This window comes from Penaeus chinensis, chromosome 31, assembly GCF_019202785.1.
Source record: "Penaeus chinensis breed Huanghai No. 1 chromosome 31, ASM1920278v2, whole genome shotgun sequence".
In the NCBI taxonomy this organism is placed as follows: domain Eukaryota; kingdom Metazoa; phylum Arthropoda; class Malacostraca; order Decapoda; family Penaeidae; genus Penaeus; species Penaeus chinensis.
Genome location: NC_061849.1, coordinates 12155262 through 12172761, shown reverse-complemented (window position 1 = coordinate 12172761; position 17500 = coordinate 12155262). Strand labels below are relative to the sequence as shown.

The 17500-nt window shown below is 42.1% G+C and overlaps 2 protein-coding genes across 5 annotated transcripts in view; one reads left to right on the top strand and one right to left on the bottom strand.

Annotated features, from left to right (window-relative positions):
- The window catches only part of LOC125041920 (vacuolar-sorting protein SNF8-like), a 45651-nt gene extending 40513 nt beyond the window's left edge, over positions 1-5138 (top strand). For all 3 annotated transcript variants that reach the window (XM_047637323.1, XM_047637322.1, XM_047637321.1), the window contains exons 4-6: positions 3219-3384; positions 3699-3834; positions 4344-5138. In XM_047637323.1, the coding sequence (XP_047493279.1) occupies positions 3219-3384; positions 3699-3834; positions 4344-4526 (485 nt within the window). In that variant the 3' untranslated portion in view covers positions 4527-5138. The remainder of the gene's footprint in view (positions 1-3218; positions 3385-3698; positions 3835-4343) is intronic.
- The window catches only part of LOC125041919 (epidermal retinol dehydrogenase 2-like), a 22800-nt gene continuing 10180 nt past the window's right edge, over positions 4881-17500 (bottom strand). For both annotated transcript variants that reach the window (XM_047637319.1, XM_047637320.1), the window contains exons 2-9: positions 10685-10830; positions 10113-10202; positions 9784-9891; positions 9113-9244; positions 6775-6904; positions 6223-6337; positions 5743-5868; positions 4881-5424 (exon numbers count right to left, since the gene is read on the bottom strand). In XM_047637319.1, the coding sequence (XP_047493275.1) occupies positions 5373-5424; positions 5743-5868; positions 6223-6337; positions 6775-6904; positions 9113-9244; positions 9784-9891; positions 10113-10202; positions 10685-10830 (899 nt within the window). In that variant the 3' untranslated portion in view covers positions 4881-5372. The remainder of the gene's footprint in view (positions 5425-5742; positions 5869-6222; positions 6338-6774; positions 6905-9112; positions 9245-9783; positions 9892-10112; positions 10203-10684; positions 10831-17500) is intronic.

Sequence of the window (17500 nt, the reverse complement as noted above, 5' to 3'; positions counted from 1 at the left end):
CGGGAGAAGAACGAAGAACCCAGAGGACGAGAAGACAGGAGGGAGAAGTAAGAACTGAGAGGAGGAGGAGGAGGTGGAGGAATGGGGAGGGGGTCGGGGCTTCGAAAAGGACGGACAGCTGAGAGGCCTGAACAACACGGAACGCCACTCCACCGATGTACATTCTCCTGTGTACATTCTCCTCCTGCCGGACGACTCGATTTCACCATTGAGAGTGGACTAACCTCGTGCCTTCGAGTTGCTTTGATGATGACGGTTGGGAATGGATGATTGAATTTAAAAAAAAAAAAAGAATAGGGTAACGTGGTTGTGAAGATTCCTATGGAGGAAGTGGAATCGAATTAGAGGATAGAATGGTGTGGTTGGGGTTTGCGTTGGGTTGTTTATTGGATAGTATGCCATTGCAACAGATAAACTCTCTCTCTCTCTCTCTCTCTCTCTCTCTCTCTCTCTCTCTCTCTCTCTCTCTCTCTCTCTCTCTCTCTCTCTCTCTCTCTCCTCCCCTCCCCTCCCCCCCCCCCCCCCCCTCTCTCTCTCTCTCTCTCTCTCTCTCTCTCTCTCTCTCTCTCTCTCTCTCTCTCTCTCTCTCTCTCTCTCTCTCTCTCTCTCTCTCTCTCTCTCCCTCTCCCTCTCCCCCTCCCTCCTTCCCTCCCTCGTTCGACATCCACCTTACAATCCCGAATTAGCCCCATCCAACTTCTGTTTGTTTCCAAACTTAAAAATATAATTGACAGGTACCAATTTTCCATCTGTTGAAGATTTTAAAAGAGTTGCTCTGACATGGTTCAGATCACATGCCTTCCAACTGCCGGCGATGCGTTACCTGCATTTAAGGGTTCATCTTTGAATACGTTATAACACGTTGGTACAAGATACTCAGGTACATTGAAATCAAAATCCTTCCATATGATTTTTAGTTATGGACATTTTCCACGAACATTTTGAAGCTCCTTCGTGTGTGTGTGTGTGTTTGTATATATATATATATATATATATATATATATATATATATATATGTATATAGTGTGTTTGTGTGTGTGTGTGTGTGTGTGTGTGTGTGTGTGTGTGTGTGTGTGTGTGTGTGTGTGTGTAAAAAATATTTAGAGAGACAAGCGAATAGACGCATTGCTTGCATACCATGGATACCCGTGGGGGTCAAGGCCATTCCCTCTGATTTGTGCACTTATTCCCGGCGAAAGTCACGACGAAGGCCGGGCATTTACGGCATATGTCACGAAATGTCATCGATTACCGCATCCTGCTTCGGCGCCCACCTCGTTCCTCGAACCCGTGGGCGGCGTGTAAGGCTTCGGCGGGCGTAATTGGCTGGGGTAATAATTGCTCTACATGACTCGAATCTGATTGCACGCAGAGGCGGCTGGGAGTGGCGGGGGCGGCGGAGAAACGCGGTTGGGATCCTGTTGCGGTTTTGGCGTGTTGCGGTAGCCTGTGGCCCGCAGTATGTTTATTCGGGTTCCGATCCCAAGGAAAGAGTGCGGCGCAGACCTGGACTTTGTCGTTTCCGAGTTGGCCAAGAGGCGGTTTTGTGGATGGATCTGTTTTTTTTTTTTTTTTTTATTAGAATAATAAGTAGTGCGAGTATTGTGTCACGTTCCAAATTTAGCAATAATAATGGTAATGGTAATAATGATGATGATAACAATGATAATAGATATGATAAAAGGAAAGTAAAAAATTAAGAGATTGTTTTGATTATCTCCAGAGACAGTCTAGAATGTTGAGTTTGCTGTTTGAATGTGTCGAAAACTAATCTACAAAACCGTCTACTATATTTTATAGTCATTTCTATATCTTTTATATGGCTCTTCGTCGCTTTTTTTCTCAGATTTTGTACGTACCACTCATGTTCACGACCAAAAGAAAATATGACAATGGTGATATCACGTCTTTCTACCCTAAACATCTACGTAATAGCAAAATATACTAACGACACGTGAAGCATACATTTTGCCTTCTTTTTATCAAATATTTTCTAAATGTAGCGGATTGCATATTACCTTGGACCGGTAGCCGTTTAGCTGTCAGTGGACACGCCATGGCGGTGAGGTGTGGCGCACTTTCCCTCCCGCCTTCCTGGAAAAGGTTGCAATTTCTGTTTGTCGAGACCGTCAGCTGTTACGCCACACAATGACTCTTTCATTCCATTCATTTGTCTTTATGCTGTTGGTTTGATCAGCCTCCGATCGAATGTTTGTGGGTTGGGTCGGCGATAAGGCTATGGCGAAGGGTGGGTTACTTGTTTAGCAGGTTGGGGTGGGTCGGAATAGGCTGGAGTGGGTCGGAATAGGCTGGAGTGGGTCGGAATAGGCTGGAGTGGGTTGGAATAGGCTGGAGTGGGTTGCGTTGGGTTGGTAGACTGGGTGGGTTATAAGATCATAGAGACTAGAGAAGATACTCGTAGGTATGCAGTTGAAAATCTTATCAGCAAAGAAAAATGACACTACGCAAAATCAATTAGTCGGACTTCTTGTCTGGCATTACTTTTTTTTTTCTTTCTTTCTTTTTTGGTCTGTTTTTTTTTCTGCGATTTCACCAAAGTCTTTTTTGTCCACCATTTCATCAAAGTAGCAATATTTTTTTCCCAGCCATTTTATCTAACAGTGTTTAGTGATCCAGGCGGGAATATTTGAAGGCCTAGCGAGCTCTTTGGTATCCGGCAGGTTTCCTCATCAGGAGGGAAAGGAAATGCATTAGTGATACAAGAGCAAGGCGTGGTTTGAGGAGAGGAGGAGGTGAAAGATCCCTGATAAAGTGACAGGCAAAGGCGCAGACAGAGACGGTTTGGACGGAAATACGATGAAGATGCTTGTTTTGATAATTACGATAAGGGTCTGTACATCTTTAAAGTGAAAGGCATGGGGTCGAAAGATAATACTTGGTATTTAAAGAGATAATACTAATTACTTTTATCATTTAGCTGTTACTTTCCTGTAATTAAGCACAATAAAATAGTCATCAGAATAGCCCGGTAGAGAAACCCCATTTCCATCAGCCCTGAGAACCCTCTTCTTCTTCTTCTTCTTCTTCTTCTTCTTCTTCTTCTTCTTCTTCTTCTTCTTCTTCTTCTTCTTCTTCTTCTTCTTCTTCTTCTTCTTCTTCTTCTTCTTTTTCATCTTCATCTTCTCTATCTTCGTCATCGTTGTCGTTGTCGTCGTCGTCTTCTAAGTAAAACTCCATGCGGAAATCTTCTATTGCAGGCTTCTGGTGCGAGATGCTGGGCGTGGGAGATTTCTACTACGAGCTTGGGGTGCAGATCGTGGAGCTGTGCGTGGCCACGAGTCATCGGAACGGTGGCGTGCTCTCCATGGACGAGGTGCTGCGGAAGCTGAACCAGAGGAGGCGGCAGGATAATCAGATTTCTGCGTGAGTTCTGCGGGTGTCAGGGTAAAAAGTGCATGTGGAGGGGGTGATGGTATCGGATGTAGTGTATTGTGTGTGCGTGCGTGCGTGTGTGTGTGCGTGTGCATGTGCATGTGCATGTGCATGTTATGATGAAAGATTTTATTTGTTTTGTTTGCTGATGTTGTTGTTACTTGTTGTGTGATTTAGTCGTATGTCATTTCTTTCCACATGATGTTAGTGTATTTTTTATAGCGTGGTTACGTAGTGGCGTACTCAGAATTTGCGGTCATGCGTTATATTTATTGCTAATTTATTGATGTACCTATCCTCTTCAGTGATGATGCAATACGTGCTGTCAAGAAACTACGTGTCTTGGGCTCTGGAATGGAAGTGGTTGCATCAGGATCATCCCAGTTCATATACTCTATTCCCGGCGAACTTTCTATGGATCACACAACTCTTCTGCAGCAGGTATCTGTCTACAAATGGAGAATATGTTCTAGCATTCAGAGATCGAGTAAACTTTTGTTTTTTGCGAAAGTCTGATGTATAGGTATGCTTATCCATCCATGTATCATGTAGAGTATTATTTATTTCAGAGTAATGGAGCATACTAGTAGTGAAATCAGAGTTAGATTTTATGATTATAGTTATGAGACTACATTATATTTCGTATTATTTTTTTAAACTGAACATTATATATGTGAAGTCATATATGTCCAAAGGTGTTTGCAGACCAGTTGTCTGAAAAATGCATTAGTAAATGTCTTCTGAATTTAAACCTCTATCAAAAAGCCAGAACATCAGTATATTCACATTAATTCACTATATCTCATGTAGTGTAATAACACATCAATGCCCATGTTGTGGATGAATAATTGAATTAACAATATATATAATTAACATTTCCTGGCTATTGCTCTGAGAACACCTTTGAATACACATGCCCACAAATAAACCTCTATATTTTGTCTCGAAAGGCTGAGAAGGCAGGCCATCTGACAGTGGCCTCCACAGCCTTGAGCTTAGGGTGGACTAACGAGAGGGCGGGTCGCACTCTGGACCATCTGCTTCGTGTGGGTGTTGCTTGGAGAGATGATCAGGACCGCCCAGCTTCCTATTGGTTCCCAGCCTTCTTCCAGCAGTGTGCAGTGGCAGAGTAATAATAACTTCTTTCGGTTTTTAGGTTTCTTTTAGTCACTCTCAAAGAGGTTTTGACATTATACCCAACTGATTTTTTTTTTTTTTTTTTTTTTTTTTTCATTGCTCTGATATTATATCCAGGTGATTATGATAATTTTCCCTTTTGAATACTCTTTTTTTTTTAAGTGATTTAGCAGTTTTGTGTCAGATTTTTCCAACGTTGCCTTAAAACTAGTTCCTATGGTAGAGGCTTTATGTTCCCAGTGTGTCATACCTGTATGAAGAATGCCACTCATTTCACCTTGGTTTATCCTTGCCTTGTAACAAATTTACATTCTGCATAGGAAATCACTACCAATAAAACACGAAAGAGATTAGAGATAATGCAAAATATTTTATTTAACTAACATTGTGCATTTATTTTTTCATTCAGTGCTCAGGTATTTTCCTACACCTCAAGGAATTTAAAGATTTCTATTATGGATACTCAAAATATTAGAAGACATAAACAAGCAAGAGTCCTAGCAATGTCTAATGACAGTTCAGTCCACTGTTAGGTTAATCACAGTTAGGATACAATATCCATGCTGTAATTCTTCATTGAAAATAAAATTTTATTTGTTATCTCAAAAGAAAATGTGATTGTTTTTTTCTAAATTTACAAACCCTTATTTCAGAAACTCATACAAAACTAAAAAAAAAAAGGAAGGGCCATTAATCTACAAAAATAAATATAATTAAGGTCCGTACACAGGAAGTGACTAAAGTATATAATGGACATTTTCCACACTATGAACTATGGTCCAACAGAGGTTGGTAGAGAAGCTCCTGATATTCCATTCCTGTAAAAGTTTTGATACAGATCTCTATGACTCCATGTAGTCACCAAACAATCGCCGCAACTTCCGTGGAAGGACTCTAGAAGTAGAATAAGGGATGTATGTTATCTCTTTTCCTAGATAGAGCCATGGTATAGTGCCATACAACTCATGTTGATTTTTTTTTTATGAAAATTGATTGTGTACAAAACTTTGCTTCAATATACTAGATTAAATACTCAATTCCTATGGATCCCAATCTTGGAGGTAACACGTGATGGAACTTGTTACTTCTACTATTAATAATAATAATGTAATGATAATGGTGATAAAATCCTTTGAGATCTTACACTGAAGTAACTCTCTTTACTGAGAACATAAGTGATGAAATGAGTTTTTAAAAACATGATTTACTTACTTTGAGAATACCATAAGAGGTTTCAGCTTTTCAGGCAGGAATATTTCTTCCTGGTTCCGTCTTACACCCTTAATGATTCGTGAAGCAGCATCAGCTGGTTCCAAGATCTCAAACAACCATGGGAACCTGCATAGAAAAGGACTGTTAGTGTTGTCAGTGTGTTAAAGATAAAAGATTTGATACAAAAAAAGTGTACATAAGTAAAAAAATACTGTACAAACTTTTGGATTACTTGATATATAATTTTATTGCATACAATTATTAATCAATGTATTAAGCCTTTGCCAGCCGTTATTTGTCTTAATTCTAAAATTATTTGAAATTATCTAAAAACGTAGATAGTAATAAAACTTGATTCAGAACACAGTAAAGAAGTAGAGCCACATGGTCTTGACACTAGAAGCAACATATCCTTCATTAAAGATATATCAAATACATCTCTGGCAATCCACAAGCTAAATGGTCAACACAAGGACTAACTTGAGATTAGGCTTGACATCATTCACATTGGAGATGAGGAAGGGGTGAACAGCAGTAACCCTCACACCACTCCTCCTCTCCATCCTCATCTCTTCCGCTAGAGCCTCTGTCAGGCCTGGAAAGAAGGGGGTTCAAAGCAAAAATTTAATTTCCTTTTTTTTTTCTCTCTCTCTCTTTCTCTTATTTTGAGACATTCGGTGGAGAGGAGATAAACTTTCTGATTGTAATAGAATCTGTATATTTATAGAAAATCATCTAAAGTCTAATAGATTTATTAATCAAGAAAAGATGTGCAGAAACAGCTCAATAATGAAGCGTTATCTTTTCTGCAAACCTCCATAAATAATACACTTATACGCTTATGGATCATAGAAAATATGAATATATCATATTTATATAAAAAAGGAACTTTGTGAGTAACTATAACTACGTCAGGTTTGGCAAACAACTTTGGCCAATATTATTTAAAGATTAAATTTGGTTTTCTCAAATTTTTATCATACCATTTTATCACCTCTTTACATACACAAATTTGACTATGGGGTATCATACCTTTTACTCCAAACTTGGAAGCACAATATGGCACAACATTACTCCGACCCATAAAACCAAGGACAGAAGATATGCAGACAACATGACCTCGGTTGTGTTGAACCATGTGGCCCAGAAACTCTCGAGTCACCTGAAAACAAACACAGAAAAATAATAGTTCATTTGCAAAATATTCCCTTTCTTGACTTCACACATACATCAGTCTTTATGTTGTTTAAATTCCTACACAATGTGTTATGAGGGTTATAGTTCAGTTTTGGTAACATACACTGGCAATACTAATGGATTGTTAACATGGTCAAGAAGGCTTCAAAAGGCTTGAAAGAACATTATGCATAATGAAACCATGTATGAAATTCTTAGCAATGTACAAATGAGGAGGAGGTAATGATGAGGTTTTAGAAAACAGCAAAATGTCAGTTCTAAAAGAATCACTATATTGTAAACATAGTAATTGTAACCCCTAAAGATGGATTCCTATTAAGAGGTCCCCCCACCCCTAAAACAAAAAAAGTAATAAGGAAAGAAGCTTGTGTTACATTTATTGAGGAGATTCTGAGTTTCTTGCCATGTATTTCATTCAATACATCAGACTAACTGCTGCAATAGATTAAGGTCATTTTTTAGAGATGTTAGAAAATAAATTAATGCACCAATCAGATGCTTAGTACAGTGATGTAAGGTGTGTACAATAACATGATGTTCCAAGGGATATCCAAGTTAACTATGTTGAGAATTGAAAATAATGTAATTGCAGCCTCTGTTACACTTGAAACTTATAAATAAATTAAAGCAAATCATTCTGAAGTATGATGCCAATAAAAATTTAATTAAAATATAAACTACTAAATATTGATTGATAAAATTTCTTAAAAAGAGACTTAAATAACATATATAGCTCCTTCCTTTAATGATTTTCTATTAAATGTTAAACCACATACCCTGAAATGATGTCAAGTAGACTACATCAATAATCACAAAGGTAAGTACCCTTGAGTAGATGGGAATATACTGTATGACAAAGGTGAGAGATATTTCCTTATTTTTGGCATGTGTAAATTTGAATATGATATAATGTAATCTACCAATAATGCCTTAATGTAAATTTATATCAAACTTCCCTAACAAAGTATCTCTCATGATCTAGGGCACCACCACAAAGGCCGAACTAAATATCTGAACATTAAAGAAACAGTCTGGAAACAGTTTCTTAGCCTGTACCTAAATAATTGTATGTTTGTATTTTAATTGTTTTGCAACAGCCAATATACTTTGTTGCAAATCTGATGCTAGACTGTATCTTTAAGTCGTTCAGTTTTTCTAGGTAGATAATAGCCTTGTCAGTTGTTAGTTTTATAACTTTACTAATATAATGTTGCATTATTCTATGATGTAGGGAAAAACTATGAAGCTGAATTGAATTTCCTCACTACTATATTCCGGATCAAACTACTCACAAAGTGAATAACTGTACCATTAATTTTTCACAAAATAGAGGTACTTACTACTCATTATTATTATCTACAGTTACATAGTTCCCCTTTCCACCTCCCCTTCCCTCTTTTTCTCTCTCTTTCTCACCATCTTTTGCTCTTGCACTTGTTCTTTTATAATCTTGCTATCAAAAATGATTTGAAAGCCAATAAAAATAATAGTTTGCATCACAACACAACATCCTTTCTTTTCCCAGTTCTCTATTATGTGTTTTTCTGCCTTTTTACTCCCTAATGACTCTGCTACACATGTGTCTCACATTCTTTGCAATTAAGTATTTATATAACCCATTAACTTATCCAGCTGTTCTAGATATACCAAGGCTGTCCTTAAGACTCCTCTAAGAATATGCTAAGGAGGATACACCCTCCTTAAACCCACGTTGTTATATAAAATAACCCAAATCTGATCTTAGACTCCCTAGAGTATGCCTTATTGCCATAGAGGTTTACCCAAAGTCTGCTCTTCATGTCTTCCTACAATAGGCCACATTGCCACAGAGGCTTACCCAAATGTAACCTTCAGACTATCTAAAATATGTCACGAGCATTCCCAAAACTATCCTCAGACTATCTAAAATACACCAACAGCTCACCAAAATCTGTCCTAAGATTATCTAAGATAAGCCACGAGCTTGGCCAAATCTGTCCCTAGATTATCTAAAATACGCCATGAACTTGCCCAACGACTGTCCTTAAACAACCTAAAATATCCCACAAACTTGCCCAAATCTATCAATAGACATGGTCAAAGACTGTCCTTAGACTATGTAAAATGAGCCATTCATTTGCTCAAAGATCATCCTCCAACTCAGATAAAGGGAACACACTCCCAAGGGCCTTACCCAAAGGTTTCCAAGCAGGTTCACTTCCACAAGGCGCCTGACCTCCTGCGGCGAGTGGGCGAGGAAGGGCTTGTGCTCGTAGGTCCCCGCATTATTGAAGACGAAGGCGGGATGACCGATGTCTCGCCTCACCTGAGGAAAGGGCCAGAGATTGAAAGGTACCGACTTCCATCCCCTGGAAGTTGCTTGAGCCTTTTGTTTGTGTGTGTGTGTGTGTGTGTGTGTGTGTGTGTGTGTGTGTGTGAGTGAGTGAGTGAGTGAGTGAGTGAGTGAGTGAGTGAGTGAGTGAGTGAGTGAGTGAGTGAGTGAGTGAGTGAGTGAGTGAGTGAGTGAGTGAGTGAGTGTGTGTGTGTGTGTGTGTGTGTGTGTGTGTGTGTGTGTGTGTGTGTGTGTGGTTTTGTTGATTAATTAAAATAATTAATCAACAAAAAACATATGTTAGATACTGCGAACTTCGTTTTGTATGTTTTGTAAATGGCTGTATTTGTGTTTATCAAAGAGATTATAAAATCATATTCTTGTTAGATTAGTACATAGTAAAACACAAAGCAAAAATTCCAGGCAAAGAAATACAATGCACAGCACAGCACTGAAAACGAATGATATTTACAAAACAGGCGAGCGAACGAGTGATAAACAAATAACTAATAACAAATACTGTAACAACCAACCCTTGTAGCTGCAGCAGCAACAGCCTTCTGGTCGGATATATCACATGTGAAGGTATGGGCCTCCCCGCCGATTTGTCGTACCATATCTGCAGTCTCCTCATTGTGGTTCTGAAACAGGGCATTGCTGTAGGTTCTGTACTGATAAATAAACCTTACAAACGTAACATGATTTCCTTCTTTTGAGAGGGTGGGTCATGTTTAATTTATTTCTGTTCTACGGCCTACCCTCATTGCTCGGAACGAGTGAATCACTTATACTAACATCCAAATTTTCCTTATGTAGGCATCGGTTACTGCATGAGAAATTAAAGCAAATCAAATCTACTTACTTCATCATAATCCCACAGTATCAGCTTTGCTCCCATCCGCGCCAACTGAAGGGCAAGTTCGCGACCCAAGTTCTGGCCTGAACCTGTCACCTGGAGAAAGACAGACAGGGGGTTAGGGGAGCAGTGGGTGTATGAGGGGGCGAAACAGGAAGAGTGGGAGATAGAAAGACAGAAAACGGGAGGGAGAGAGGGAGGTAGATGGTGAGATAGGGAAGAAAGAAGATAGGGAGGGAAGGAGAAGACTGATAGGGAGAGGAAGAAGACTGATAGGGAAAGAAAGAAGAAGAGGGAAAGAAATAAGAAGAGGGAACGAGAGGGATAAGAACAAGGACTGGGACAGGGAGAATAAAACAGACACGGACAGATCGGGAGATGAAAAAAAGAGAAACAAAAGCCCAAAAACCTAAAAGTGAGACAGATAGAGAATCGACAGACATCGACACAGCATTATCTCCAACCGACACATTATCCAGTAGGTCAACCCTGCCGGTGTGCCTTCTTGAACCGATCGACAGGGCGCGCGCCGGAATGAAGGATAGTGCGCTACGATGCCATTACCAGGTCATACTCACCAGCACCAACTGCTCGTGGATTTCCTTCTCCTCCGGCGGGAACACGAGGTGGTACACGTCTATGAGTATGAGGACGACTGCCTTCACGTTGAGGACGATGAAGCCCACGATCATCGCCATTATCTCCCACGCCCCCATTTTCGAAACTGGAAAGGAATCGAGAGACGAAAAGAAATCAAAATACTGACACAATAATAAATGATAATCGAGAAACGAAAAAAAAATATAAGGACACTACAGAAAGAAGGCAATCGACAGCGGTAAAATGAAATAGAAAATAATTGCCCAGTTAAAAAGGCAATCCACAGACGGAAAAAAATGAAACTGAAAATAATGGCCCAATGAAAAAAAAAAAAAAAAAAAAAAAGCGAGAGACGAAAATATGAAAATAATGATCCAAAATTTTAAAAATGAAAAATTATGCTTCAACAGAAAAAAAGTGACGTTTCGAACTTGTCAGGATCTCATTAAACGTTTTAAAAACTGAATTGGTATCAATTTTGGCTTTTAATACTCCTAAATAGAAAACAAGCGTGACGTTTCGAATTTGTCGAGGTTTCGAAAGAAGACGTGTAACGAGAAAGTCACTTATTTTATCATTTTGTTTCTACGGTGTTCTCATTCTAAGTATGTTTATAAACGGTACGTGCTCCTCTTCAAAAACTCAGGTGTTGAATGAGTCAAAATTGCCCCTCCCGGCCTCCTTGAAGTAACCTGCCCGTCGCCCCCACACTCGGCTCAGCGAGAATGATAATCGCAGGACGAAATTGCTTCGCCCGACGCAGCTGTAAAAGAATATACGAACGCGAACGTGACCCACCAAAGAGCTGTTAGATAATGGTGTCTTTGACTCGATCTGTTATTCACGTTTTGACACTGTGAATAGGATGTAAACGTGTCGAGGCTTAATATCTGATACTTGGAGATGATTAAAAAAAAACATAACCATAGCAATTTTCAAGATGCTAATACGATAACAGGTTAGGGGGTTATGAAATAACATATTTTAATGGACAGCCTAATGCAGCAGTAGTATAAGAATATGGATTTCCAATAGACAACTGTATATCAAGCCAACGAAGTGACATTTCCTTACCTCCGTTTGAACTTACGCCATGTGCATATATACGAAAATAAACACACGAACACAGCCGACTTTAAAACAAATCTTTCTAACGAACTACTAATTACGAATACTTTGAGAAACTCATCAATATATTCTTAAATAAGAACTCGAAGCACAGCGTAATTAAATCATAGGTTGTATTCGTATCATATTTTCCGAACGTTTGCCTGTATTGCGTTTCATTTCGTTTTTTTCCTGTAAGTCGAGATTCGGCCGTAAAGTCTCTTCTTAGAAAGTTTACTATGCTAGTTTTCACAATCTGAATTTGATCCGCTAAAAAACATCATTTTATTATTATCCTTATTAGAAGTAGTATACTCTATTATTACTATTACCATTTTCTGCTGTTGTTGTATTTGTTTTGTTAATGTACCTGATATTCCATTAGCATTAGCATTATCAGTTCTTGTTATTACCATCATCACTATTATTACTGCTAATAAGATTAACATCATTATTATTATGATAGTCATTAATTACTATTACCATCGTTACAATCATTTTAATCGTTCTTCTAATGTCATGTATAAAATTCATTATTTTTATTTCTTCCCAGCTTCACAATATTTTCTAGCAGTTTTTCTTCACGAACTCATCAGATTAACGCAAAGGGACGAAAGGAACATCCTGAGCGTGTCTTGCTCGGAAACGCTTGAGGCGACGCTTCAGAACAAGATTTCGACCCCAATTCATACCTGACACTCGGCAAAACCTGTTTAGTTGTGAGGGGGCGGGAGGGGTGTGTGGCGGGGGGAGGATAAAGGCTGAGGAGAGGGGTATTACGGGTAGTGGTGATGGGGGGGGGGGGGGTGAAGGCAAGATGGGGGTAACATCACGTTATGAAGGGCGGAGGGGTAGAAGTGGACACGGGGAGGGGTGAGGGGTTGAGGTATGTGGTGGGCGGGGATCAGGGGTTAGGGGTATGAGGGGGGTATAAGGGGAGGGGGGGAAAGACGTGAGGGTTTTAACTCGCGTGAGACGTGCCGCCAGACCCCAAGTCATCATGTGGCACATTCTGTCGAGTCACTTGAGTGTCACTTTACAGTGTGCTTTGACAGAGAGAGTTATACTATATATCATTAACAAGAGGGTTTTATACCAATAAGCCATAATAATCTGTATTTTTGCATGGTATACCTAAAGCAAATACACCTTATCATAAATCTAATCAGATATCAATTGACATCAAGAGATACTCCGTTCATTAAAATACGCGTTATTTCACAGAGGACTTTACTGAACTTGTCTGATAACAATAGTAGCCAGTTTAATTATAAAAAATCAAATAAATTAATAAACCGAATTTGAAAAATATAAATAATAAACCAACCAATATGTAAAATAATGCCGCGATCAAACAAAACAATAAAACTAATTACCCACTGAAATGATAACAATAAATCAACACAAGACAAATCGACTGCTTCTCCAAGTGAACCGCAAACTCTCGGCGGAAGGGAACGATTAAGGTGTATCGACAAACACCCGCCCTTTGTAAAGCCTAATTTAAATTCATGGAGATTGAATTCATCTATTTTATTTACGGCGTGGTTTAGGCTTCCCTAGATATTTTTATCAATTTAAAGGGCTTTTGCTGTATGGTTCATCTACACGTTTATGAATTTGTGTGGATTTCTGCTCCTGCTCCTGCTCCTGCTCCTGCTCCTGCTCCTGCTCCTGCTCCTGCTCCTGCTCCTGCTCCTGCTCCTGCTCCTGCTCCTGCTCCTGCTCCTGCTCCTGCTCCTGCTCCTGCTCCTGCTCCTGCTCCTGCTCCTGCTCCTGCTCCTGCTCCTGCTCCTGCTCCTGCTCCTGCTCCTGCTCCTGCTCCTGCTCCTGCTCCTGCTCCTGCTCCTGCTCCTGCTCCTGCTCCTGCTCCTGCTCCTGCTCCTGCTCCTGCTCCTGCTCCTGCTCCTGCTCCTGCTCCTGCTCCTGCTCCTGCTCCTGCTCCTGCTCCTGCTCCTGCTCCTGCTCCTGCTCCTGCTCCTGCTCCTGCTCCTGCTCCTGCTCCTGCTCCTGCTCCTGCTCCTGCTCCTGCTCCTGCTCCTGCTCCTGCTCCTGCTCCTGCTCCTGCTCCTGCTCCTGCTCCTGCTCCTGCTCCTGCTCCTGCTCCTGCTCCTGCTCCTGCTCCTGCTCCTGCTCCTGCTCCTGCTCCTGCTCCTGCTCCTGCTCCTGCTCCTGCTCCTGCTCCTGCTCCTGCTCCTGCTCCTGCTCCTGCTCCTGCTCCTGCTCCTGCTCCTGCTCCTGCTCCTGCTCCTGCTCCTGCTCCTGCTCCTGCTCCTGCTCCTGCTCCTGCTCCTGCTCCTGCTCCTGCTCCTGCTCCTGCTCCTGCTCCTGCTCCTGCTCCTGCTCCTGCTCCTGCTCCTGCTCCTGCTCCTGCTCCTGCTCCTGCTCCTGCTCCTGCTCCTGCTCCTGCTCCTGCTCCTGCTCCTGCTCCTGCTCCTGCTCCTGCTCCTGCTCCTGCTCCTGCTCCTGCTCCTGCTCCTGCTCCTGCTCCTGCTCCTGCTCCTGCTCCTGCTCCTGCTCCTGCTCCTGCTCCTGCTCCTGCTCCTGCTCCTGCTCCTGCTCCTGCTCCTGCTCCTGCTCCTGCTCCTGCTCCTGCTCCTGCTCCTGCTCCTGCTCCTGCTCCTGCTCCTGCTCCTGCTCCTGCTCCTGCTCCTGCTCCTGCTCCTGCTCCTGCTCCTGCTCCTGCTCCTGCTCCTGCTCCTGCTCCTGCTCCTGCTCCTGCTCCTGCTCCTGCTCCTGCTCCTGCTCCTGCTCCTGCTCCTGCTCCTGCTCCTGCTCCTGCTCTTGCTCCTTGCCTCCTGTCCTGTCAGCTCCAGCTCCAGCTCCAGCTCCAGCTCCAGCTCCAGCTCCAGCTCCAGCTCCAGCTCCAGCTCCAGTCCAGCTCCTAGCTTACAGCTCCTGCTCCTGCTCGTGCTCCTGCTCGTGCTCCTGCCCCTGCCCCTGCCCCTGCCCCTGCTCCTGCCCCTGCCCCTGCCCCTGCTCCTGCCCCTGCTCCTGCCCCTGCTCTTGCTCCTGTTGCTGCCCCTGCCCCTGCTCACTCTCTTTCTCACTCTCTTTCTCACTCTCTTTCTCACTCTCTTTCTCACTCTCTTTCTCACTCTCTTTCTCACTCTCTTTCTCACTCTCTTTCTCACTCTCTTTCTCACTCTCACTCTCTTTCTCACTCTCACTCTCTTTCTCACTCTCACTCTCTTTCTCACTCTCACTCTCTTTCTCACTCTCACTCTCTTTCTCACTCTCACTCTCTTTCTCACTCTCACTCTCTTTCTCACTCTCACTCTCTTTCTCACTCTCACTCTCTTTCTCACTCTCACTCTCTTTCTCACTCTCACTCTCTTTCTCACTCTCACTCTCTTTCTCACTCTCACTCTCTTTCTCACTCTCACTCTCACTCTCTTTCTCACTCTCACTCTCACTCTCTTTCTCACTCTCACTCTCACTCTCTTTCTCACTCTCACTCTCACTCTCTTTCTCACTCTCACTCTCTTTCTCACTCTCACTCTCACTCTCTTCTCACTCTCACTCTCTTTCTCACTCTCACTCTCACTCTCTTTCTCACTCTCACTCTCACTCTCTTTCTCACTCTCACTCTCACTCTCTTTCTCACTCTCACTCTCACTCTCTTTCTCACTCTCACTCTCACTCTCTTTCTCACTCTCACTCTCACTCTCTTTCTCACTCTCACTCTCACTCTCTTTCTCACTCTCACTCTCACTCTCTTTCTCACTCTCACTCTCACTCTCTTTCTCACTCTCACTCTCACTCTCTTTCTCACTCTCACTCTCACTCTCTTTCTCACTCTCACTCTCACTCTCTTTCTCACTCTCACTCTCACTCTCTTTCTCACTCTCACTCTCACTCTCTTTCTCACTCTCACTCTCACTCTCTTTCTCACTCTCACTCTCACTCTCTTTCTCACTCTCACTCTCACTCTCTTTCTCACTCTCACTCTCACTCTCTTTCTCACTCTCACTCTCACTCTCTTTCTCACTCTCACTCTCACTCTCTTTCTCACTCTCACTCTCACTCTCTTTCTCACTCTCACTCTCTCTTCTCACTCTCGCTCTCTTTCTCACTCTCACTCTCTTTCTCACTCTCACTCTCTTCTCTCTTTCTCACTCTCACTCTCACTCTCTTTCTCACTCTCACTCTCTTTCTCACTCTCACTCTCACTCTCTTTCTCACTCTCACTCTCTTTCTCACTCTCACTCTCTTTCTCACTCTCACTCTCTTTCTCACTCTCACTCTCTTTCTCACTCTCACTCTCTTTCTCACTCTCACTCTCTTTCTCACTCTCACTCTCTTTCTCACTCTCACTCTCTTTCTCACTCTCACTCTCTTTCTCACTCTCACTCTCTTTCTCACTCTCACTCTCTTTCTCACTCTCACTCTCTTTCTCACTCTCACTCTCACTCTCACTCTCACTCTCACTCTCACTCTCTTTCTCACTCTCTTTCTCACTCTCTTTCTCACTCTCACTCATTTTTTCTCCTCCTCCTCCTCCTCCTCCTCCTCCTCCTCCTCCTCCTCCTCCTCCTCCTCCTCCTCCTCCTCCTCCTCCTCCTCCTCCTCCTCCTCCTCCTCCTCCTCTTCCTCTCCTCTTCCTCTTCCTCTTCCTCTTCCTGCGCCTGCTCCTCCACCATTTCTGTCCCAATACTTCGTTTCTCTCTTTTATCCCTTCCTTGTCCCCTTTATTAACCTCTCTTAATTCTTTCTATACTTATTTTTTCTCTTCAGTTCCCACTTATTACTTTTTGTCCTCACACCCTTCTTTCTTTCTTTCCTTCTTTTTTCCTTTATTTTTTTCTTTCCTGCCTTCACTCGCTTTTCTGATCTAATTCCCCTTCCCTCTCTTCACTCCTTACCTATTTTCTTCCCTCATTGCTTCCTTTCACTCGGTTTCCCTTCTCCTCTCTTTTCGTTCTTGCTCTTCTTCCTCATGCGTCCTCTCTCTCCCCCTCCACTTTATCTATTTCCCCAATATTTCATCAATACTACTTATCCTCCCCTCCCCCTCCTTTCCATCCTTCTCCTTCTCTCTTCCTCTTCTTTCTCCTTTATTCCGTCCAATCTTGTCCATTTCCCCACCTCCATTCCTCCTCTCCTTGCCTCTTTCTATTCCCTCTTCCTTCCCTCGTTCGTACCTTTCATGACTTTTCGTTATTTCCTATTTCTCCTCACTGCTTACCTCCTGAAACTCTGACTTTTAACTTTATTTGCTTTCGAAAGACTTAAAGGCCAAGTTCACGTACTTTTAATCCACATTTTGAGCCTTCCAGGAGCGGAGGCGTTTAGCTCGTCACTGAGTTGTATAAGGTGTCGCGTTCGTAAGCTAACTCATGTTTATGGCAAGGTTATTTATTCACGTCTCACTTTCGCTCTTTCACTTAATTTCTCTCTTATCCCCTCTTTCGCCTCTCTTCCCTTCTCAGTCTACCTCTACTTCCACCTCGCCCTTTCTCTATTATTTCAGTTCCCTTTTTTGCCATTCTAAACCTTCCTCCAGGTACCTCTCCCTCTACCTCTGTCCTTTCCAATAATGTGGGTAAATATGCGGAGTTTACATTACATTTACCTCCTTCTCTCATTTTCTTCTACAGCTACCCTCTTCCTCTAGGCACCTGTCGTTCTACGTTTACTTCCATTTTTTCTTCTACAACTCTCCTTTTCAATAGTTTCATAGATTA